The sequence below is a fragment of the Oenanthe melanoleuca genome, chromosome 6 (genome assembly GCF_029582105.1).
Source record: "Oenanthe melanoleuca isolate GR-GAL-2019-014 chromosome 6, OMel1.0, whole genome shotgun sequence".
NCBI lineage: Eukaryota > Metazoa > Chordata > Aves > Passeriformes > Muscicapidae > Oenanthe > Oenanthe melanoleuca.
Window position 1 is genome coordinate 26,614,664 of NC_079340.1, and position 24,875 is coordinate 26,639,538.

General features: G+C 42.6%; 1 protein-coding gene across 16 annotated transcripts in view; it reads left to right on the top strand.

The window, feature by feature from the left end:
• TCF7L2 (transcription factor 7 like 2) overlaps positions 1-24,875 on the top strand; it is a 173,001-nt gene that overhangs the window by 135,833 nt on the left and 12,293 nt on the right. For 7 of the 16 annotated variants that reach the window (XM_056494556.1, XM_056494565.1, XM_056494568.1 and 4 more), the window contains exons 5-10: positions 10,075-10,207; positions 12,301-12,403; positions 15,107-15,193; positions 20,951-21,076; positions 21,784-21,943; positions 22,671-22,778. In XM_056494556.1, the coding sequence (XP_056350531.1) occupies positions 10,075-10,207; positions 12,301-12,403; positions 15,107-15,193; positions 20,951-21,076; positions 21,784-21,943; positions 22,671-22,778 (717 nt within the window). Of the gene's footprint in view, positions 1-10,074; positions 10,208-12,300; positions 12,404-15,106; positions 15,194-20,935; positions 21,077-21,783; positions 21,944-22,670; positions 22,779-24,875 lie in introns of all 16 variants that reach the window. The other 9 variants (XM_056494554.1, XM_056494564.1, XM_056494563.1 and 6 more) reach the window with 3 other exon arrangements.

A 24,875-nucleotide genomic window follows, 5' to 3' on the forward strand; every position in this document is an offset into this window, starting at 1 on the left:
CTGCACTTAGTAATACCTGCGCAACCTGGCTTGGAGTAGCATTGTCATTGATTTCCAAAGTAACTGCTTTTTAGCTCTTGTGAACAGACATACCTGCGTGGGGGGGGAAAGTCTTTTCCCCACTCCCTGGAAGGATGATGGTAAAGTGCTATATTGGAAAAGACAGGAGGCTTCTCTAAATTTTGATAACTGCAGCCGACAATTTAGAAATAAGACACTTCTCACAGCCAACATGACAGTGGATTTTGAGCATTCAGAAAACACCAGGCCAAAAAACTGGAGACATCTTGATCTTTTAAGACAGCTTTTCCAGTACTTTTAAGTGAAGGGGGGGAGCGGGGAAAGAAAAAGAGAGAGAAAAGCTGCGAGGAAAATAATACAAAGCCAGTACAATTGGCATCTAGACAGTAAAGAAAAAAAGTTTTTTGAGGTTAACAGAAGGAAAGACAAAGCTGTTATGTACCCGAGGGATGCAATTTTAGTGGGAATGGAAGATTTGAGTGGTAAAGGAGGAGCGCTTGCCTCTGGGTTCTCTCTCTTCCAGCAGTTCGGCTGCTGGCATCTCAATTTGAATTGCTGGGTGAGTAGCACTTTCTGCATGCGCGCTTTCCGTCTTGACCATTGAACTTCTGATGTGACTTCTCTCCCTCTCCTCCTCTCTCCCTCTCCTTCCCTTTCTTCCTGTGAGGAATCAAAAAAAAAAAAAAATGGGGAGGGGGGGAGAGAGCGAGAAATCAAGCAAGCATCTCCAGCTGTGACCTTTGTTAGCGACATTGTTTTTATTTATTTATTTGACGGTAACACTCTTTTTCGGAAGGGGGAAGCGCGGTTTCCGATGCCGCGGCAGAGCCGCTCTGTCGCGACACGGCGCAGCGGCGGGACAGTTGTTGCACTCCTCCTCCGCGCCCTTCCCTCCGCCCGGGTTCGGGGTTTGCATGGGGGGGCGGGAGGGGAAAGGGAATTTTCCCCTGGAGCAGCCAGGGTGGGATCGGGGTGTGTTGGCGGGGCGGTGTTTGGGAGCCCGGCGTGCGGCAGGTTTCGGGGCTGATTCCTGAACAATGGTTACCAGCCAGGGAGAAGCGTGTGCAGGGCTGTGTAACATCTGCAGTCAGGCAGTCACACAGTGACCATGACATCACTAGCTTTTCTTCTCTTTTTTTCCTTTGGGGCGGAGGGGGCCACTTCAAAGCTTTCTTCAGTTCAGTACGATATTTCCTAAACTCTGAAACCATGAAGGTAAAGATGTTTGGGGTTTGGGGTTTTTTTTTTTTTTTCTTAAAGGAAGAAAAGTTGGTTTGTAGCAGGGCACATACAGTTAAGGGGGTTTGGAGATGGAATGGTTTAACTCTTGTCGTACACGAAACGAGATTTTTTGTTTTAGTTATTAAAAATAGTACATGGTGCTATATATTGGGTGCTTTTGATCCTGTGTTTGGTTGACAGTTAAATTTTTTGAATTCTTCAGAAAGCTCAGCTGTAGTGTGAAAGATGAAAATTTTAGGGACATTGCATACGAATTCATTTACCCAGGGATAAAGGAATATGAAAAATAAGACTGAACGCTGATAAATATGAGGTAACACATGTTTTAATACAGTGGGTCTGTGTTTGCTGTCAGAAGTCCAAGAGATTTTCTTTCTCATATTATAATATATTACAGAAAGTAAAGCTACCCCTCAGCCAGTTTTGTGTATTACCCGTTCTTGTACACAGAAAATGGAAACTTATTGAAGAATTCTACAGTGCATCACATTTTCACTGTTGGTTTTGTGGAAGTCTTGAGTTTTCTGCTGTTTCCTTTCCTAACTCTGCCAGACTTGCTTACAGAGTCACTCAATCCTGGAGGAGGATTTCTATCACTTCAGGACTCTGTGGTACCTTTGCCTGATTAGCTTACTTGATTTATTTGCCTTTTCTTGTATAAAACAAGGGATAAAATTCTGTAGAATATGTCTAAAATTAATAAATCTAAGGATAGTTATTTCGATGTTTCTTCTTTCACTGCATGTTGTTGCATATGCAGGTTTTACAAGACTGGTGGTGAGATCTCAGAAATGTTTTACCTTTAGAGGATTTTTTTTTTTACTGGGACTTGGGGCAAAAGGCCTGACAGCACTGTGTAAATGTGCCTATTAGTTTTCTTCTGAAATACTTGCAAGGTGTTTTCAGTTCTGATATGCATTTAACATAACATTTTTACGGAAACTTTTTTGAATTTATTCAAGAAATAATTGGTCTGGACTTACTTAATAATTGCATAGCTTAATTGTGCAGCATGTAATGTTCTTAGCATAGAAAAAAAATGAAAACAGTTTTTAGAGCCTTGTTATTTGTTAAGGAATTTAATGTACATTTGTTATGTATATTGTGTATCGGTGTTGAGCACAGTCTGCTGTGAATGCTGTGTTTTAAAAAGCTGTACTGAAAACTTCTCATCATATCTTAAGGCATGTATGTGCATGGTAGTTTTTTAATAATGTTGTTATCACTGAAATTGCCAAGTATAAGAATGTATAGATATATATGCTAATATATATCTATACATGGTAATATACATGCTAATTTTCTTTCATTTCTTGCAGTTTTTTAACAGCCTCACATTCAAATTTTTGCTATAGACAGAAATCACAGACACCCTAATAAAATCAGGAGCTATTACTCCTACAGTATGTGTCTGTCTAGTGCTGAAATAAGTGGTTAATAAGCAAGAATTAAAGCTGTCTATAATGAGGCATTTTAGATAACATTGGGCAGTAAGTCAAATTGCATGACTAGGTATTCACACAAAAGCATGTAACAAGGTCTGTCGGGGCAATTATAAGGACTATTTTGCTTATATTTACTTTTCTTTCTGCTTCTCTTCTTCTCTTAATTTTTGTGCTTGTATTATTTCTCTGTGACTCTCCCCTTCCTACCCTATTTGTGTGCAGGACCATTTTCCAAAGACCTGCTTTGGTTTCACCCATTTCTTTGCTTCATGGTTGTGCATCCAGCACCTTGTACTGATATGGCTTAGCAAAAATGTATTTTTTGGTTTTAATGTAATATATGCCGAGTGTTTTTGGTTTTTTGCCTTGTTAGAATGAATGAAAGCTTTCCTGCTCTGCATAGATGGTATCTGTCTGGTAATTAAAATTAACTAAAATATGCAAAGAAAACACTGAGTATTTGTCACATTGGGGAAGAAACTGCCTTTCCTTTTGTAATGGAAGGAATAAGCCTGGGCACTTTATTACCTGAAACTTGAAGGGACTGAGCACTACCCTGTCCTCTTGGTATGGGAAAATCCACCTGTTGATCAAATTATCTCTAATTTTGGTACTCAGTGTAAGGCTTACCTGGATGCTTGCAGGCCACAGTTCTGGGATATAGATGATGTGACTGGTGTGTGAATTCATATGCCAAGGTCAGGCAGAGCAGGTGAGCAGAATGCTTTCTCTTTATCAGTGAAGCCTTAAGAGAATATGCAAGGTAAAATCTAAATGTCATAAATGTAATTCCAGAAAATATACTTGTGTAGCAGGTTCTGGTTTGGGTCTGACCCGACATTAGAGTAACACCACATTGTCCAAGACTGCAGCACTTCTATGTAAAACCCCAAGTTTCTTTCTTTTACTTTAAAAAAAAAGGGAAAAAAATAGAAAAAAAAAACCTAAAAAAACAAACCCACTCCAAATACCTTAGCAACAAACTTACAGCCCACAGCAGCTTTGAAAGCAGAGTGTGAGCACACTTGATAATGTTTTACTGTGTGTGTTTTATCCTGCTGCATCGGAACTAACAGGCGGTAATTAGATAGCTAAACCCCAGTCCTTCCCCTGTACACTAGAGGATTTGGCGTATGCTAATTGTCACCAGATCATTTCACATAATTGCCTTTTGGCCAAATTAAGTGGAAATTTCCTGAACATCTTAAATCCTCATTTCCCCCACCCCCTCCCCTCAGTACCTTCGCTCCCTGAGAGGAAGGATGTGGAAAAATGTCAAGCACGGTGGCTTAGCTCTCCAATATTCAGGGGACACTTCATCACAGTTAAAGGGGGGGAAAACCAGAGCAGTTCTTTTCATGAATGAATTGCTGGACACTTAGAGCCAGGAAGCTGAATTTGTTGTTTTGTCTGAGAGACTAATAGACCACGGGGTTTTATTGGAAAGCCAGCAGTTCCTGCAGGAGCAGGTAGGCACTCACTGGCCTGGGAAGTGGTCGGGGGGGAAGGGGAAGAAACAGAAGGCTGCAAAAGTGTGTTTGTGTGTGTTCCCCCATCTAATTATTTTTTTTTTAATTTATATATTAAGGGCAGGGCAATGGGGGTTGTTGCGGGGTTTTCGGTGGTTTTTTTAAGGCTCTGCCGGGGGAGGGTATTGTCCCAGCACATGGTTGTCAGTGCACATCATTTGTGTGAAGGAAGAAAATTAGCCTTTTTTTTAGCAGGGTGAGTTGTGATTATCAATGGAGGCCTTGTCTGCTGCTACAATGGGCAGTTAGCTTAGGGCAGGACCTTAGGCAGGAATCAGCTACATTAAACTGAGAAAGGGCTCAGGCCACTGTATCAGCCATAAAGGAGCAAGGGGAAGTAGTTTTCAGGAATGCTTAGTCAGGTGTGAAAGCATCCTTAGAAAAATAAACGGACCCCTCTAGCTAAACAGGGCTGGGTAAAATTAAAACTTCAATTTTTTTCACAAAATGCTTCATCACTGGCACTGAATTTTTATGCTTGGGAAGGGGATGAGTACCAAGTTACATGTAGCTGGTGGGTTTGGTCTGCTTTAGCTTCTCAGTTAACCTGAATGGTTTGCAGTTTCCTTGGTGTGGTTTGGGTGCCACCCAGGGTGGCTGCTGGTGTGGATGATCCCCAGGGCTGCAGTGGTGCTTACTGATGCTCTGCTTGTTGGTGCTCTGCTTTGGGTGACTCTGCTGGAAGTGGAAAAATATTTCAGTATTTGCAGCGATGCTTTGGGATTTGCCTTTACTTGCAACTTAATTTCCTGATTTGTGTGGAGTATCAGGGTGGTGAGGGGGTGAGTGTGGTGTGAGGATGTCATTCCTAGGCACAATCAGGGAGAGATCAACCTTTAGAAAAAAACTCCTTTTATGAGCGTCTTTGGAGCTACAGAGCAGTTCAGGAGCATGTTAGCATTTCACTGGCCACAGTCAGCACAACTGCAACAGCATCATCTGGAAAACACAGAGAAACCATTTATAAACCTATTTTTTAATTGAACTGATATTAAATGGTACTGCTTGCCAAGCCCAGGGAGCAACTCCAGGAGGGCCTGCTGATTCAAGACCACTGTCGACCTGCATCCACCCTGGAGGAGGGGGAAAGGCTGACAAACCCTCTTCTGTGCTGCTTTTGTTTTATTGTATTAGGCTCATAAAAGCACTTTCAGGGCCCGTCTTTCTTCAGCAGAAAAGGAGAGCAGTGGGGAAGAGGAGGACATGGCAAAAAGACAGGCGGAGCTCTAGCTCCATTTGTTTTCAGTGTCTCTTGATTAATAGGTTTTAAGGGGGATGGAGGGCTCTCATTCCCCTGCTAGTGCAGGAAGGGGCTGGGGTCTGGGGTCTGGGGCAAGCACCTGCTCAGTCCCTCCCGTGCCACACTCCTGGTGGTCAGGGGTGCCCGGTGGGCTCAGCACCTCCCTGCCCTGAAGGACATTTAGAAGCCCACCCAGGTCAGGGGAAGGAGTGCAGCTACAGGGGCTGTGCTGGCAGCTGCTGGGGTTTCAGGCTGGGCTGCTGCAGGAGCATCCCCCTGCCCTGCCCTGGGGATGCTCTGGAAAGGAGCCAGAGCCCAAGGGCTTTGGCTGCAGCGGTGCTGCCATGGCATGATGGCTTTTCTTCAGCCTGGGTGGCTTTTGGTGCCTTTGCTAGCCCCACCTTATCCTGGTGAGGGCATCCTCTGCTGTCTCTGGCATGTTTTTTTCTGGCTCGGAGTTGATACCGTGTTTTTGTTACCAAAGACAAACAAGCCGTGGATTTGCAAGCAGAAATTGCAGTTAGTAAACTCTTCCTGTTTAGAGGTTGGTTTCTCTTTGTGTGCTCAACAATACAATGTTTCATCTTGTGCAAGTCTTATGTTGCTTTCAGAGACTTAGGAACTATTGATTTATACAGCATGTATTAACTTCTTCAATAAATGGGGAGTATTCATCAGTGGGGTGTATTAAATTGGGCTGTATACGCATAGAAGCATCTTTCATCCTGTTAATGAAATGTCCTTACCATGCAACAAAGACTAATACACAGCAATTTATACACACAATCCCCTGCAGTTTAAATCTGAAGTTCAGATAGGTTTTTTTTTGTTCCCTAAAGGCACCTATCAGAACTTAGTCTAAATGGATCTCAGTACTCCTCTCAAACATTTATCAGTCCAAAATTTGTTGTGGTTTTGGTGTGGGATTTTTTTTTTTTCATTCTAGAGCTGCATTATTGTTTAAACTGATCTGTGTTTAAGCACTCCCAGAAGCATTTCAAATTCATATAGAGAGATTTAGTAGTAGAGCCCCTACGGGGACAATTTCCTCTGGTTGCTTCAGGCAGCAGTTATCAAGAAAAGCAAACTTCTCTTGTTTTTTTGTAATTCTTTACCATGCCCTCTAACCCAGCATATGAGACTTCAGCTTTCAATGGAGAGGGGTGATTTATCAGCAGAGGACTTGGTTTTTCGTAGGTGCTGGGATTTCTCTTTAGAAATCTCCACTTGTTCCTGTCCTGTTGCCACATGCCCTGGTGCTAATCTGTGTGCACCAAGCCTGACAGAGCCATAAATGCTCTTCAGCTTGCCAGAGAAACCCCTGCATCTCACAATAGCTCTTTGCTTAAAGCTGCCCTTGATAAAGTGCTCACAAATGTATATTGGACAGTATTGCCTTTTGCAGGGGGCTGTCTAAAGCTATCTAATAGGTGTCTCCTATGGCTTCTGTGGTTTACCTTTCATTGCCAGTGGATGGGGTTAGGACCACACTTGTTACTCAGGCAGAGCTCCCATTGACTTCAAAGGAAGATGCATCTGCAGGATTAATCCTGCTCTTCCCCAGATAGTCCTTCATTTCTCTTTTCCAAGGAAGCCTAGTTAATTTTAGGAATGGTATTTTTAAAGAGCAGCTTTAAACAAGCTTTTAAATAAGCAGCTTGTTTAGCACATTATGCACATTTATCTTGGCTTGCAAATTGTGTGTGCTATTCTGAGTGGAGTTGTGGTCCCTTTCCCCAGTGCTAAACAGCACAAAACAGAATGGAAACCAGTCCCTGGGTAGTGGTACAGATGCAGACTGACTCGCTGGGAAGTGGATCTCACTCCTCTGTCCCAGAGAGCATGTTTTTGAGCATGTATGTGACAGTTTCTCCCTTTCCCCTGGTACATTCTCCCGAACCTCTGCCCCACCATATCAGAGTGGCAAAAGAGTATCCTGCCCTTGCACCTTTATTTGAGTGCTCAATTTGAATGCATGGTAGTCACCTAAACAAAAATTACCTACCAGGGGAAAATTTGCAGACTTAAGGTTCAAGCTCTTAGTTGTTGATTTTTGTTTATTTTTCCTTTTGCTTTTTGTTTGTCTCTGAAACACATTAAGTGAAATACATCATAATTCAGCAGTTGCTCTGTTTTGTGGCGATATTGCAGGCGGTCTTGGTAAATCAAAGCAAGGAGTGGTGGATTCCCACAGTTTACATGTAACCCCCTATGGTACATCTGGCTTTGGTGATGGAGCCATGTCAGTCCAGCTTTCCTCTCACGTGTTGTTTCTTGTTTGTCGGCTTAAGTCTGACCCTCTAATGTTATTCTACTTATTTTTTTAACTAACCAGCTCCAGTTTCTGTGAAAACAAGCTCTCTGTGGAAGTCTTAATGTCTGTCAGGGTCTGGGTGAGGTTTACAATGATGTGAAGATAGAGTTGGGAGAGCACAAAGCTACAGCATGTATTAACTTCTTCAGTAAATGGGGCCACTCTGTGGGTCACCTAACAGCAGGAATTAACCAATTCTTGGCCAGAAAAAATAGCTCTTATTGGAAATGATCATTTTTGTGAACCTCATCAACTGGTCATTTGGATTATAATGTTATGTGTTGTAGAGTAGATGCCTGCTACTTTGTGTGGTGTGAAATATAATTTGTTAAGTGAAGCACTTGCCAAAGTTAATTTCAAACTGCTTATTTTGATCCACTTAAAAGAGAACAGATTTTGGGTTAAAGCATCTCCTTTGGCTTTTGAACTGGGAGAGCCAAATCCTCATACCTCCTCTCATGTGAAACTATTCTGGATCTGTGTGGCCAGAAGTTGTCCTTGGCTGTCCAGCTGGCAGAAGGTCTGACCCACAGCCCAGCCAACACAACTTGCTGTAAATCAGTGGCTGTCATGACCACGTTCTTTCCTGCATGGTGGCCACTTGACATGGGAGTCCCATGGTGGTGGAGAGGAATCATCCCATGTGAGGGTGGCAGAAAGTGATGGACGTGGTGAGGAAGACAGGAGAAGCACAAGTACAGCTCTTGGCTGGCTCCTTTTGGATGCACACTTTTTTCTGCAGGTTATCAAAGCAGCCCAAACAGCCACATATAGCAGGGCTGGGGCTGGGGGAGCCAAGGGGGTTTCACTTGGCCAAAGCATGGTGGAGGGACTTCTTGTTTATTCAGGGAAGAAAGACATTTCTTTTCCTCCTTGCTCCCAGTTTGTCTTCCCTCTTCCTTCCCCACAGTCTAGAATCTCATTCCCAAAGAATAACTGAATTATTTTTGAAATGCTTTTAAGGGAAGCTCGGAGCATTGGAAGCCAGATCAGATAACAGCAATAGCTTGTCTAAGGTGGCAGAGTGAGGGTGTGTTTGGGGTGCTGGGGAGCGAGCAGTGGGCTTGGGGCCATCCTGGAGCAGGAGGATGAGCAGGAGAGTGCTGGCAGACCCTGGACAGCAGCGGCGCTATCGCGGCCACCATGGTATCACTGCTTTATTTTAATGTGATTCCTTTTACTTGATGTTAATGCAAGTTGTTCCTTACTTAAAGTAATAAAAGGAAATGAAGACACATTCTAAAATGAAACCTGACTCTAATCCATTCATCATCTAATACCAGCCTCTTTATCTTTGCTGGTACCTAATCTGGTTAAATGTCCCTGTTGTAGGATTTTAGTGAAAATCCTCTATGGGGAATAGGGTTTTTTGCAATTGGATTACTCGCAGTAAATGGTCCAGCGGTTCAGCTGGTTTCAGCTTAATTTTTTCTTTGTGATCTTGTAAGGGTAAGTTACAGTTCAGCCTGCCTTTTTCTTTCATTCATTCACTCCCTTTTTAATTTTTTTTTTATTGTTGTTGAGAAAAAGATTTTTTTTCCCCCCAGAGCTAGGAATGTGATGGGGAAAACCTCATGATATCTGCGTGATTATTCCCCCTACAAGACTGTTAATTCCAATGGCTTTATCTGGGGGTTTTGCCATTATTTATATAGCTGAATATTTTAGTAGCCTAATTAATCAGTATCCAGTTTCCATTTATTAGTGCTCTCTGATGAATTGATAATTAATCAGCTCTTCTAAAATATATATATAAAATATGCAGGTGATCGCTTGTCAGCTTAATGCTTGCTGATGAAGGGAATACTCCAGCACTACAAAGGCTTTTTATCTGGAGTATTTGCAATGAGCAGTAAAATGCAGAACTGAGAGTGAGGACAGGAAGGGGAGAGGAAAAGACCTACAGGTCAGTGAGCATTTGGGTCTCTTGCTAATTAAATAGGGGACTCTCTCAGCCCCTCTCTGAGGAGTCTGCCTGCATCTTGGAGGTGAAGAGCAAGATTATAAAATAAAAAGGAAAAATTTTAAAGAATTGCTGTTGCTCCATACAGGAGCATGACAGGTCAAAAAGATTAAAGAACCTCAACAGCAGGGAAAGTGTGTGAGGGGGTTTTAAGCAAGAGGGTGGGAAAACTGCAAGGATGACGCCAAGAAGGGATCTGGAAAAGTCTGCTGACCGCGTTGAAATCCTGGCTGCTCAGATTTTTGTGTGTCATGCCTGATGCTGTAGTGGGGGGGATGCCCAGCACTGCTCTAACAGCGTCAACCTTTTTCTCTTGACAGTCTAACAAAGTGCCAGTTGTGCAGCACCCACACCATGTACACCCTCTTACGCCGCTTATCACATACAGCAATGAGCACTTCACACCAGGAAACCCTCCTCCACACTTACCAGCTGACGTAGATCCCAAAACAGGTAGGTGGGAAGTATTTTGGGGTTTCTTTGGAGAGGGAGTGGGTGTATCTTTCCTTTTTGCACATTAGGGGAGAGGAGTGCAGGAGAATGGATTTCCCATGCTGGAGCACCAAAGGGGGCATGTAAAATGTCAAACCCAGACAAAATACTTCCTTTTTAAGCCAATTAGGCTTCAGAAGGAAACCTACTGGGTGAATTTTCCTGGAGCTTCTGCAGGGTGACACCAGAGCTGCATGTGTGGGGTCGCTTGCAGGTGTGTTTCTTTGCAAGCATGATACCCCACCCGGCAGTTCGATCTGCCAGCGCTTGGTTTGCATGCACGACCCGGAGAATTAAACATGTACATTCTGTGATCTGCACTTACAAAATTGCAGCTGGAATTTTAAAGGTGGTGGGTCATGACCGGTTTCAAAATGAATCTCTTTTAATTCCCCAAATCCCATTGTTTCTGTGTCAGGAGTTCAGCCATTTTTCTTCTATAATGTTGAATTTTCATCCTCTGTAACTACTTAGCTCCAGCTTTACACTTGCAACTCTTTTCCCCAATGTAAGTCTACCCAACTCTAAGTTCAGCCTGAAGGGCACTCTGCTTGAATATAGAGCACCACGTAAAACCCTGACTAGATTTATTGGTGTTACAGAGTAGAATTTACATGTTATTCTAACTTTTTAAGAGTCCCTTTTTAACCTGAGGTCCCAAAGACGTCAAACAGTGTCAATCTTCTTTCTCCGGGCTGCGCTGAGTTCCTAGTGGTTTTGGTTTTGGTTTTGTTAATCCAAACCCCATTTAGTTAATTGGGAGGTTCATCAGAAACAGAATTCATGTCAAAGGAATCACTCTGTGTCAGCCCTAACTTATCCAGAGAATTTATCTGAACTCCAGCCCTTGAATGAGGCTGTGCTGGTTGTCACTCGCCAGGCTTCAACTGGGGCCCCCTTTTAATTGTGCTTTATGCTGACTTCACGTGGCTTGAAAGGAATCCATCTCACCATCCCTGGGTATTGCAAGTGAATGGCATAGCCAACCTCTCATTTAAATAATGGCAGTACAGGGAATAGCTTTTAAATGGTTATCGTAAAACATATGATTAACGTCTGTAGACTGTTTACTTTTCTTCTGTGAACATTCTTTCAAGTGTGCAAATAGCTCACTGGATGGTTAAAGCCCAGTTAATCTGTTTGGGTTTTGTAATGGAGAAAAAGCAATGTCTGCATGAAAATGTCACACAAGGAGGTTTAATTTAGAGATTAAAAGCTTCCCAAGTGACTTAAAAAAATAGTTTTTAGCCCTGAATACGGTACCCCTTCTTTTTAATGCTCTCTGCTTTAATTTTGCTTCTGCTGTGTAATTGTGCCCTGGCTTGCTAATTGAAAGACCCAACTTTGTAACCCTTACTCCTCTGAGTAATTCCTATTTGCTGTTAAGGTAAGCAGTGTTAATATTTAAGGCATGTGTCTGGAGCTGGTTTCTGCTTTCTGAGTAGGAACTGCACCTCATCCAGAAAGGATGGGTGGGCTCTCTGTCCTCCCCTGCACACCTGCAACATCTGCCCCTGGTTTTACCAAGCTTTTCAAGGGGCTCTCACCTCCACTCATGGTTTCAGAAAAGGTTTCCTAGGTTTGCTCAAAAGCAAACATCATTTGCAATTTTAATGACTTTTAAACTTGTTTTGGAGATTACTTTGGAATAATGCCATGTTATTGGGTACCCAGTCACCACATGGGTAGAGTCTGTGGTCTTTTGGCTGACTCTGAGACTAAAATAACCATGAAGTTGTTACAGGGTCCATCTTTCTGTTGAAAATTTAAGGGAGTATCTAGTACATCACACCAAAATTGTGTCTGAGACTGATGAATTCTAAATAACAAAAATAATTATCTCTGACTGGAGAGGTAACTGAAGAGTGAATAACATCATTTTTTCTTGTTGAGAAAATAAGAATGTGAGAAAGCCTTTGAAAACTCCAAGTGAAGGCACAAATACTGTAATAAAAGTATATCGACAGAAATTTAGAAACATACATGTTTTTTCTTTATATTTTATTTATTTCCACATCTCAATACTGATGCTGCTTTATGTTCCTCTTTTATAGGAATTCCAAGGCCTCCACATCCTCCAGATATATCTCCTTATTATCCATTATCACCAGGCACTGTAGGACAAATCCCCCATCCGCTAGGATGGTTAGTACCACAGTAAGGAGTTCCATTTTTTTAATTTCTTTTTTTCTTTTTCTGATGTGTAAAATTTGTGTAAAAATGTGTGTGTCTGTGTGTCTGTGTGTGTCTGTGTATGCAGGCACACGTGTGTGTTTATTTGGATGTTTTTTTTTGCCAGCTGCCCTTTCACTGAGTGCTGTGAATTTACCCACCTCATGAAGGTTAATTAAAACTTATGCCAGGTCATGTGGTCTTAAACAAACATGAGCAGTTGGACACAGCTTTGCATGTCATCCCAAGCAGCTGACAGCTCGTGTAGCATGAATTTTTAAACCCTTCTGCAGAAATGTTCTTTTCTTGTTATTGCCCTTACACTGTACCACATGAGTTTTTCTCAGTTTGGTTTTCTGGGGGCTCTGGGTGGTTCTCACAGACCCTTCTTTTTTTTTTTTTTCCCACTAGGTCCATCCTCACTACAAATTTGTAATTTTAAATTTCATTTGCCTTCTCTGTTGAAAACTCTTTTGTTTTTCTTGTGAAACAGTAGAGCTTTACATCAGCCAGTGAGCAGCATTCCTAGTTGAGATGTGGCTGGGCAGTTGGCAATTGGCATCTGAGGAATGGAATTTTAAACAAGAAAAAGGAATTAGTTTACTTTAAAACTGGCTAAGAAAAAAGCAATGGAAAGTTAGTTTGGGGTTTTGTTTTCTTTTCAACTCCTCAGATCCCACTTGCAGAGTCTTGTTGGATATGAGGTTCCCAGCAGTAATTGAGTCCTCATTTTCTTTTTTTTTCTTATGTTGCCATCTCTCAATAGGTTTATAATACACTTAAGCACTGCCTAAGCCTTTTGTGTAGTATATTTGATTTAAATGCTTATAAAATCCATTTGTACTTATGGATAGAACAGTTCTCTCCCTTATAAACCAAGACTGTTACCCTGTTTTTCTCACATAAGAGGCCTTCTCCATTTTGGGGTGACCATGTTTCTTATAGAAATGAATTGCTCAGAGCTCAGAATAGTTTGCTCCTGCTTGAGGTTGTTTGGCCAGCTGTGCTAAAATACCTCTCCATGAGTTTGCCCTCCATGAGGAACAGGAGTTGACAGCTCACAGGAGAGCAGGGCAGAGCAGGGGGTCAGCACAAATCCCCAGGTCTTGGGCAAGGAGAGGTGGTGCCATCAGAGACCTTGGAGGCCTTTCTCAAGCACAAAAGTGTTGGTGCAGGAGAGCTGGAGCTTCTGGGCTTTTTGCAGGCTGCCCTTCCTTGTGGGTGGTCATGCAGCTGTTTTGGGTAGAGGTTCTCCCACCCCAAGGGTGAAGCATGCCCATCACCTCTCTGCTGAAGGTTGCTTCTCCAGAAGAGCACATCATGAGCAGAAGAAAAACCCGAAGCATTGCTCCCTGAAATCTGAAATTCCTCCTCATTTGTGGTGATTTGCCTTTTCCAAAGGACACCCTGAGCAATCACTGCATGTGAGCTCCTTAGCTCAAGGCTGCACAGAAACAGCCTCAACATTTAAAACAAATCCACTCAGCTAATGCCAAAATCAGTGACATGAAAGACATGAGAGCACAGGGAAGGTACTCCTTGCTGTCCCTGACCTGTACCCCATTGCTCATCTGTCTGTATTGTGCAGACACAGGTTTGTGCTCCTTGACCTCATGCCATGGCTGCCAAAGCCTGTGACTGATGCCACGTGTGGCCAGTTTCACCAGACAGGTGCTAATGGCCACCTCTGTCTCTGGACCACTCTGTCATCCCTGCTGCTTCAGAACAAGTCATCACTGTGGTGTGCTTGCCTACCCACAGCTCTTACAGCTTCTCCCAGTGATTTTTGTTCAGGGGGGACACCACCACATTGGCTTTTGCTCCAGGAGAGTAGCATGGCCAACTTCACAGAAGTAACCCAAGATTTTCATTCCACCTCTCCTTGCCACTTGCACTTCACCATCAACTTCCCAATCCATCTATCCTCCACTGGCCTGCATGTTTCTGGCATAGTACCCACCCCAAAAGCATCCTGCCCAGTCAGATGATGTATTTGAAGGACAGATGAAACGAGCTAGCCAGCACAGACAAACCTCCATCAGAAAAAGTTGTGTGTCTTTCATGAGGATGCTGTTTTGCATGTTGCTGTATTTTTTAATTATTGTAATGAGGTGTGATTGTCTATTGGTTACCCACAATACTTCTTGGGGACTCTCCCCCGGTAACTCTTGTCAACACTTGTTAATCTGACAAAAGGCTACAAATTAAGCTCTGTTAATTTAATGTTTTCTCACCGAGATCTAAATACCGAAAGAGGCCCAAAGCGCAACTGAAGTCCTTTGATTCACTGTACTTTATTTTGGTATAAATTTACATTCATTATTGTTTTCCTTTGGATGTGTAGCCCTCAATTAGTGTGATGGCTCCATTAAAGCAAGCGAGACTTCGCCTTTAATTATTACAACAAAACACCTAGTTTCAGCTTGGGGAGAGGGTCTCTATTGACATAAGCAGAGGTTATAAAATTTAATTAGCCATTCCTATCAGATTTATGGCATTCAAATTGTTCTGTGTTTCTTTCCTTTGATCCTTGCTGTACAATCCCCAAGATTTTTGTTCTGATCAAATGAGAATAAAGCTTACTGTGCAGAGAGAAGTTTTTTTGTTGTTCTTTTTTTTTTTTTTTTTTTTTTTTTTAAAGCCCTTTTTTCCTTTCCCTCATTCTCTCTTTCCCTTCTCTTTTGCCAGGCAAGGTCAGCCAGTGTACCCAATCACGACAGGGGGTTTCCGCCACCCTTACCCAACAGCTCTGACCGTCAATGCTTCCATGTCAAGGTGAGTTCAGATGCTGAGGTCCTAAATCAAGAGCAAATGTAGCTCCTCCTCCCACTCTCTGGAGGAGAGCATTTCATCTGGGCAGCAGATTTGTGAAAGCACTTCAGTTCAATATCCATCCTTAGCTTTTTCATGGGGTGGAGGAGAGGGCGAGAGCTGCCTTGCCATGTGAGGAGAAGGCGGTGTCCTGATGCTGTCATTGGGCCTCAGGAACTTGTTTTAGAGGGAGAGGTGGAGGAGTGAGAAGCCACCTTTAAAAGCCAAACTAAATGAAAGAGCTGGGAGGATGGAATGTTGAAAAAGCAAGGATGAGAAGTCGTGGCAGCCTTTGCTCTCTCGGTGGCCATCAGCCAGAGCAGCGCTGTGTGTGCAGGAGGGAAGGCTCAGGAGGGAGGAGGACTGCTCTTCAGCAGAGTTGGGAGGAAGGTTATTGTGCTGTGTTTTCCCTCCCAAGGCTCCAAACACTGATAGTCAACATAAAAGGGTCTGCCTGACCCTCAAAAGCTTTAGAAGTATGTATTTCTCCCCCTCCCTACCTCCAATTAATTCCATCTAATTTTCCAGGGGCTGCTAGTTTTATTTACAAACTGGTTGGCAGCACTATGTTTAAGTAATCAGTAATTGCTCCTAATGATAGTTTTATTTTCTGTTCATCTGATTTTCAGCCTGGTTAATTAAATCGGTGGAAGTTTAGACTTTCCTGATGGGCTGAAACAGCTAATCCATTTTGATGATGGCACATAATTAAATTAGCATGCATTACATAGCAAGGTTCCACATCTCTTCCCTGCTCTGTCCCTTCCTCTCCATCTCTGCAGTTTAGTATGTGAAGGTTGGTGCATAGATGATCTAAGGAGAAAAAGACTGGTGAGGGCTGGGGGGAAGCACACCTCATTGAGAAGTGGAAATCTGTACCTAGGGCTTGTGAATGAATGGGTGGGAAAACAGTGTGGTGTGTGCTTTATATAAGTAAAGAAAAACCTAAAAATTTAAATTCAAATGCTGGTCCAGCAAATAGACAACTGGAAAATCAACTTAAAAAAAAAAGTGTAGTCCTAGCACAGAAAAAAGATACTAGGCTGGGGAGAGATCTGCAAATTTAAACAATGGTTCCCTCCCCCTATTTAATCTTTTTAATATCTATAAAAGACTTGCAGGCATGATGTGAGGCAAAGTAGAGCTTGATTTAGTTTAATTATTATTAGAGAGGCTAGTCATTTGAGAGAGGGGGGAGATGTGGAAGCGGGGAGGGGGGGGGGCTATATTCCCAAGATAGACTTTATGAAAGGTATCTAGTTAAAAAGAGTACACAGCAAATTAAATACATTATTGTGGTAATGGGACGACAGAAGTAGAGGTCTATTATACTTATGGCAGTTATAGGAAATGTAGGCTCCTTGCCCTGTTCTAGCACATCCTTTGATATTCATTCCATTCAGCAGCAGGGCCAGGACTTCTCAGAATTAAGTGATGGGTCATTATACTTTAAACACCATGGAGAAGCCTAGATTGGCAATTAAACAGCACTTGCTGACACTCGCTTGTGCCACCCTGTGACCCCCTTTAGATTGAGTTGTTGGAGCTCGGGGCCCTCAGCCTGCTAAATTGGTAGCAGGCACTTCTCCTGACGAGGGCTGGCTCTGAAATCTGCCGGCTTCAAAGGGAGCAAGATCATGTATAAACCATAATGTGGGTGCACCGTGGCTCAAAAAATAAGGCAGGAATAGATGAAATGTTACAAGTGCAAGGGGAAAATGAGAGAATAATGACAAATCTAATGCAACTCAAAGCAGAATTGTTGCACAGAAAAATGCATCCCACTGCTTGTGCATAAAATCAAGGCAGGCAGATGACATCCAGTTAACAGAAACATGTCAACAGTGAAGTAAAGTGAGAGTGAGTAAGAGAGAAGCCCCTGAGACAGCCAGGAACAAAAAATTAGTTGTCCTTAACAAGTTAAGACTCATCATTATATTCTGGCTTGGAGCCATAAAAGGAGACAGTGCTGTATAATGAGCTGCTTAGAATTTTTAGGGTGTTTATTGCAATTCATGGAATACTTGTCTAGAGAAAAAAAAAAATCTGGTGGATGTCTTAGGCGAAGGTGAGGGGTGTGCACATACACAGGGAGCCTTTCTTTTTGTCTCTGACAGAAGCCTGTAGTGTGCACATGCTCAGGCACATGTGCAGGAGGAGCAATAGATTTAAGGTGTTTACCCTTTGTTTCAGCCCAGAAACTTCTCCTCTGGTTTCCTCTGGAAACACCCTCTGGGTTTTATGTATGTTTTATGTATGTTTTCCCCTGTCAGCCTGGGCTCAGCAGTGGGACAGCCCCTGTCCAGGTGTCCAGGTGTGGTCAGGAGATTCCTGGCCATGCCCACACCTCCAGATATGCTGCTCATGGCTGGCCCTAGGCAACAAGCCTCTGCTGCAAGCCCCTGCTGCAAACCTTGCCTTTGGCCCAACAGTGAAGTCAGCACAGACCACAGACCTCAAACCTCACCCCTACATCCACAGTTTTCCAGAGCCTTCCTTCAAATGAGTTCCCATCTTTGCCTCCATCATGGTATAGATCTTTGGAGCCTATAGTGCATCCCAACCTTTAGTTCCCTGAGCTTAGTAATTGCTGTTCATTAGTTAGAGTGTGCTTATGAATAGTTTATAAAAGGTTAATGGGTGATTAATAGTGATTTTTCATGAATGGTTTAGACTATCAAGGCAGTATCTTCTGGTTGTTTTAACCATTCACAACTCTTTCTTGTTGCTTGTAGCCTTGCCACACTCACACTGTGTGCTTGTAGCATGCCAGTCACATCTCTTGAGCCTTCATTACCCCTCTGTAATATGCCTTTAAGGTAAAATGAGACAGGGCTAACTGAGTGATGGGCAAACAGTGGACCCACTATGAAAAAACAACTGCTGGGAGAGGAAATCAGGAAATAATTTAGCAGAATTACACCAGACAAACACTGCACAGCAGTTAAGTGGTGGCAGTGGAAAATACCTTCTGTAATTGAAATTTCAGGGGAAATTCACTTTTGCTGAATGTAATTACTGAAGTTGGAGTGTAGCCAGGAAGTTAAAAATTAACACTCTTCCCCTGCTCATATTGCCATGTGAGTGGCTGTCTACATGGCAATGAGCAGGCACTCACACTTTGAGCTGAACCCTCATCCCACCCATGGAAGTCCATGGGATTGTGAGAGCAACTTTGGGTTCTGGAGCATGTTTTTATAGCCCTAAACAGAGGAAGGGGTGTGTAAGTCTGCCAGGCAGCCTTGTGAGTTGGACAGATTCAGTATGAAAATGTGAATGGTCATTGGTTATGAACACAGCACTTCCTCATGGAAACTGCACCCTGAAAATAACTGAGCTGCAGCTGCCTGCTGATGAAGGCTGCTGTCTCTGGAGCTTAGAGCCCAGAGAGTAAAATATCCAGCAGTGTCAGTGGAGGCTTTGCCATCCTTCAGGCCTTCACACAACGTGTGCATGCTGTGCTCTGCACTTAGATTTTCTGAGCCCTCGTGTCAGAGCAGCACAGCTCTTGCTGCCTGCTCTCTGAAGGAAGGATTTTCATCTCCATCCTCATCCTTCATTGTCTCTGGCCTAGCCAGCCCCAGCAGCACAGTCCTTTCTGGAACATTGGGTGCTGCCCAGGACAGTCATTTGATAGGATGTGTCTGAGCCTTTTATCACTGTGCTTAGACTGCTTTCAACGAGGTCAGCTTTTTGCCATCAATTTTATTTTTGCTCATGTTTGTTAGTTATTTTTTTAAAAAATCCAGCTCATACTGCCAGTTTTTATTTGCATTGTACCGTGTCTGAAGGTCCCAGGTGCCGTGTGAACAAATTTTAGATATGTCCAATCACAATACATACACATGGAAGTAGAGAGAGAACAGAAAAAAAATAATACAAAGGCCCAGTTTGTGTCTTGCTGATGGTAAGCAGTTCTGTGGCAGAACTGGGACAAGGAAGCCAGCCTCCTTTGCAGCCTTAACATTGTCTTCTGTTCTGACCTGCCATGAACCAAAGTATATCCTCAAATGTGTGCTTCTCTCCCAGCTACTTTTGTCAGAGAGTGGGAAGGCACTTGGACAACCCACTTGGAGATTTGTGTCCGTGAGTCTTTAGCAGAAGTAGGAATGACCATTTTGCTGCCCATTCTCCTCTTTCCTTGCCATCCCACCCTCCTGCCTCCCTTCTCTCCATGCCTTTGTTCGTGAAGAGCTGCAGTTCTCTACAACTTGAACAATTTCACATTCTCCCTGTCAGTCCTTGCTCTTCCCACCGCTGCCTTCAAAGACAAAATAGTTCTGTCTAATCACCCTGAGTACTACCAGCTGATAGACAAAAGATCCTCAGGGCTTGTAGTGGACAGTGCTCTTGTTCATGAAAGTACTTCTGTGTCACTTGTGAATGTAGAGAATGTCCAGCAGTCACAGGGGATGGGATTGTTAAGCTCAGTATTGGTATTTAAAAGAGGGGAGAGAAGAAGATAACCTCACTTTATTTCTGATGCTTATACACAGTGGTATCCATGGTATATCACCCCCTTTTAAATCCTGTTGGATAGAAAAAAATCATTGTATATTGATAATAGAAGAAAAATTATTTATCCCATTAAGTGTTCCGTAATCCTGGATTATTTTACTTGGATCAGATTGTTCAAATTCTTGGATGAAGGTGGGGATTTGCAGTGAGAAAAGCCTTTGCCAGATCACTTTAATTTTGGCGTTTTGAGGAAAGTCACTTGTGAAACATAATTTTAGGCTAGAGCCCATTCCTTGGAAACCTGTTGACAACAGTGGGAGTTTTCTAAGGGGAAGGGAGTCAGTCATGCTGTGCTTTCCTTATTCACTGCAAACCCTTTCTGAGACTGTTGAGAAACAATGATATAAGTCAATCCTGCTTTTGAGAAGTTTGTACATTTCTGTTAAAATGCAAAAAGTCTAAATGATTGTGCCATGTTTATGCTGTGATCCCGACCAAGCAATCAGATTCACACAGAAGGATTGCACGTCCCTCTGAATCCACTTGCAGGACCGGGATCTGTCCATGTATATTACCATAAACCATAAAGCTGACAACATTTTTTTTTCTCTTTAGAAAGGCTAGACTGCTAAAGCCTTTCTAGGTTACTTTAATGGATCAAAAATTCCACAATCTTCCACCTTCTGTTAAAGCAATGTGACTCAGAGATTTATTAGACACATATAAATATTTTCTTTTGCTCCATCAACAAAATGTAGCTAATGAGGCGTCTATAAGTATTATCAAAAATGCATCTAGAATGTGTTGGCATTAATATTTTATTTTGCTGTCAATATAGAATAAAAGATGTCATCCTAAACTCGCAACATGATTCAAAACTATAAAAATTGATTCCTTGGCTGCCACACATAATTTCTTGGCAAAGAATTGGACTGGTGGATTTGTTTCAGGTAGCTGAAATTCCACCTTCATACAAGTTCATCCAGTTGAATTCGCCTTTTGTTAAAGATGTTAAAAATCATGATGTCTCATGTCAGTAATGATAATGAAGGGGAAGATTGGCTTTAATGACATTAGAAGAGTCATTATGTTTAATTTATTGCTAATTAATGCTGCCAGCTTTCATATGCTTTGTCTAGCTGTCATGTGCTTGTTATATGCCAGTTGTTTTGTTGTTTTTTGTTTTTTTTTTAATGTGTGTACACATCCCTCCCCATTCATTCATTTTTATTCTGACGATTTACACAGCTTTCTCTCCTCTAGGTTTCCTCCACACATGGTCCCGCCACACCATAGTTTACATACAACTGGAATTCCTCACCCGGCCATAGTCACACCAACAGTCAAACAGGAATCTTCCCAGAGCGACGTCGGCTCACTCCACAGCTCGTAAGTTACTGCTTCCCTGTCTTCTCTTTGGGATTCTCAAAGCATCCCCTGTTGCATGGGCATTTGTAATGTTTTTGCTGTGAAATATTTTTTTCAATTTTTTTCTGTTATAATTGATTTGAACGTGGTTTAGCTGCCAAAGTGTGTCAAAATGATGGTAGCAATCTTTGAGTCATTCTATGACATAGGCAAGTAGTTACTAATTTCACCTGTTTAGATGAGGAAGTGGACTTTTCTTGATCGAGATTCAAGTTTCTTGACCAGTTTCTCTATTACTCAGTGTCTAGCTTGAAGCCTTGAGATAGATGCACTGCAGGAGACAAAAGGCTAAGCATAAATGGCTTCTTCAAAGCTGCAGAGAGCTTTAGGTTTGTACTGATGAGAGCCCATTGACAATGGGGTGTAATTATTTCCTCTACTGTCATGCTCAAGCTCTCCCTGTGAGCCCATTTTTCTGGAGCTCATGTCCTTCCAAGGTTCTTGTAGGAGCTCAAAGGGTACTTGCATAAACATGAGGTGAGTTTTCTTGTAATGCTCTTAAGACTGTTTCCATACAGCAGCCAGGGTGAAGGCTCTAGAGAACCTTCTGGTCCTCTTCCTAGGCATTGCTGAGGATTAATGCTTAGAGAGATTGAGGGGATTAATTTAATAAACTCACAAGGGGTTCTCACTGTGAGGTCTCTGTCTGTTGTGTCTTTACTCTTCAGAAAACATCAGGACTCCAAAAAAGAAGAAGAGAAAAAGAAGCCACACATAAAGAAACCTCTTAATGCATTTATGTTGTATATGAAGGAAATGAGAGCAAAAGTTGTAGCAGAATGCACATTGAAAGAGAGCGCAGCCATCAACCAAATCCTCGGTCGAAGGGTAGGTAACAAGGGACAAGCACAAGCAGGGCCTGAAACTCCATAGGATTCACACCTTCTGAATCCCTGTGTTTTTCTGCTGTTGTGAAAATGGATAGGGAAATTGCTAAAACAAAGGCCTTGGTTTTTCGGTTTTTGCAGGTGTGTCTTGCCCGTGGGGTCATTCATGGGGAAGAGGAAGAGTTAATTAATTGCAGTTTTATTTTAGTATCATTTCCATGACTGTTTGATGAAAAAATCCTAGATTTTTATTTTGGTCTAGGATAGGCAGAAAAATAAATGGGAAATGGAAAACTTTGAGTACAGTATCAGCACCTGTGAGAGCTAGAAGAGGGGAGGGAGTGCCAGTGGGGGAGACCACCTCCAAAGCTGTAACTGAGTTCTGGCTCAGGACAAGTGGTTCAGCTTCTGGACCATCTCCCCTGCTGTCTGTTTTTGTTTAGATTTCTTAATTCTCCTCTCTCAACAGGAGACAAAGGGGTTGAGTGCATGTAAATGATTAGTTGTGGTTCAGTTGATTTAACTGCAGTTATAATCTGGAGCTGTAAATAAAATACGAATGTCAGCATGCCAGATCATCTGTTTTTATCTCTTTTTTATGAAAATCGATTCTAACTGCATTTATATGTATAAATAACACACTTTGCTGTTAATGTGCTTAAAAAAAAAAACAACAACCCAACCACTAGTGCTTTTTATTTTGTCTTTTTGTCTTCTCTCCACCCCAGTGGCACGCGTTATCCAGAGAAGAGCAAGCGAAATACTATGAACTAGCAAGAAAGGAGCGACAGCTTCACATGCAGCTGTACCCAGGCTGGTCTGCACGGGATAACTATGTAGGTTCCTATGTGACTGGAAACTTTTTTAGTAGTAGAGCTTGTAGAAATGCCAATGTGACCTGCTGAACCAGGTGGAAAGCTCAGGACCCCAGCTTGGTAACAACAATGGGCGCTTCCCTCAGTGACACCAAAACTACTGGGGGAATTCCCAGCCCTCCACTTGGAGGAGGCTTCCTGGCTGGGACTAGTATGGGGTTAGAATTTGAGGATAACAGTAGAGCTCTGTGAAAAAAGGTCTTCACTTTTACCAGCATCTGGAAATTCTGTTTGGATTGCTGGTCATTTTGAATTTCATTTCTTAAAACAAAATTAAAAATCCCCCTAGTGTGGCTCCTCTCTGTTCCACCAAAAGAGATAAATAATTAGTGTTTTGTGCTTATCTGTGTGAGAGTGTAGTGGAAAGTGATAGAATGACTTTTCCTAGCTTCAGAGAAGGACTGGCAAAACCAAAAGCATTATATATTTGAAAATTTTACTCTCAAGTGGGGTTAAATTAATTATTTCACGCTCTACTGTTGTGTATTTTGTTTATGTTTTCTTCCTCATGCCCATATTACCTTCTTTTTCCCCTACCCTCCTCATTTTTTAAAAAGTGTATTGGAATTTATGATCAATTGATGGATTGTTTTTAAAATTGATTCCTCCTCCTACTTTTCACAAAGCCTGTTTTTGAGCTAAAAGTGGTAGAATTTTTGTCTGTTAAAAAGCATAAGGGCAGCTTTATAACCCCTAGTACTAAATAGCTCCTTCCATGAAGGGTAAGCAGTGCAGATGGTAATAAGTGTTTGCAAGCCTAAGCCCATAAATTCTTGACAGATTTGTGGATTGGTGAGAGCTCTAAACCCTTTTTAATAGGATTATAGCAGCATCTTGACTTTAAGTTGAAAAAAAAATCACCTAAAACTTTCAAGGTCTCTAACTCTGTAATAAACCCTGTTCTCTGCCGCCTTCTAGTCACACTTCCCTGCAGGCTTGGGGACCAACAGCTCTAAGATTGATAGATTGCCAGTTTTGTGTAGGGTTGCACATTATGGTTTTGTTGAAGTCTGTCTTTTCCATCCTCATCATCATCACTGCCTGTTTTACCATAAATATTCTGTTTTGCTGTATATGACAATACTTGCCTCTGTGTGAAGCTGCATTTTTATATGTGTGGGTGGGAGGAAGCCAGTTCAGAGTCTGCAGTGAAGCCAGGAGAAGCAGCAGCAGCTCTTTACACTCTTCTGCTGTTCCAGTGGTGGAGAACACACATTCTCACTTATTTAGCAATATGTACTTAAGGATATTATTTCAAATCCTTCTCCTTTCTTGATCTTTTGTTTCCACTGGGCTCAGCTCTCCCTCCTTGGTCATTACAGTTATACCTGTGCACGCTCAATTGTCCTTCCAGTTTCCAGTTCAGAATATTCTTGATTCTGTGCTCCTCAGAGGAAACCTTTTTAACCCTGATGAGGCACAGCTGCTGCTTAGTTTTCCTTCCCTTTCCAGCACAGTGTGGCCTGGGGCTGTCAGACCATAGGCTCCAGGTGGTTGCTCAGCTCTGTGCAGTATCGTCGTCCTGGGTGTTCAGGAGGGAGTGCAGGCTCGACTGAGGCTTCAGGAATGCTCATTCTGCAGTGACTGTGCCACCAACAGATGGGCATGTACAAAGCCTCAGTGTTTAGGACCTTTTACTTTTGTCCTCACTGTGTGAACACTGAGAAACCCTTTCTTCTCCAGCTAAAAAGGACAGGATGAGAAAGCCGGTGCTTTCCCAGCGGCTTGATGCTGTACCCCCAAGTGACCTTCAGGGGGAACCTTCCTGCCTGAGGAGAGCCTGGTACCTTTGCATCATCCACAGGATTTATTTATGTCTCCTCTCCTGGTCCATTCACAGCTCTCCTGAGTGCCCCTCCTCCCTCAGCCGTTTGTAGGGTCTTGAGCCTTTCACACATCTAGCAGGGGAGCGACTTTGGGCTGCTTGAAGTGGTTAAATTGTTAAGCACCTCACATCAGGCTCAAGGATAAGGCCAGCTACAGCCCAACTCTTCAGAGACAGGAGCAGTGCATTCAGGAAATGCAGCTTTCAGCCTCGTGGCTTGTTGGTGTCACAAG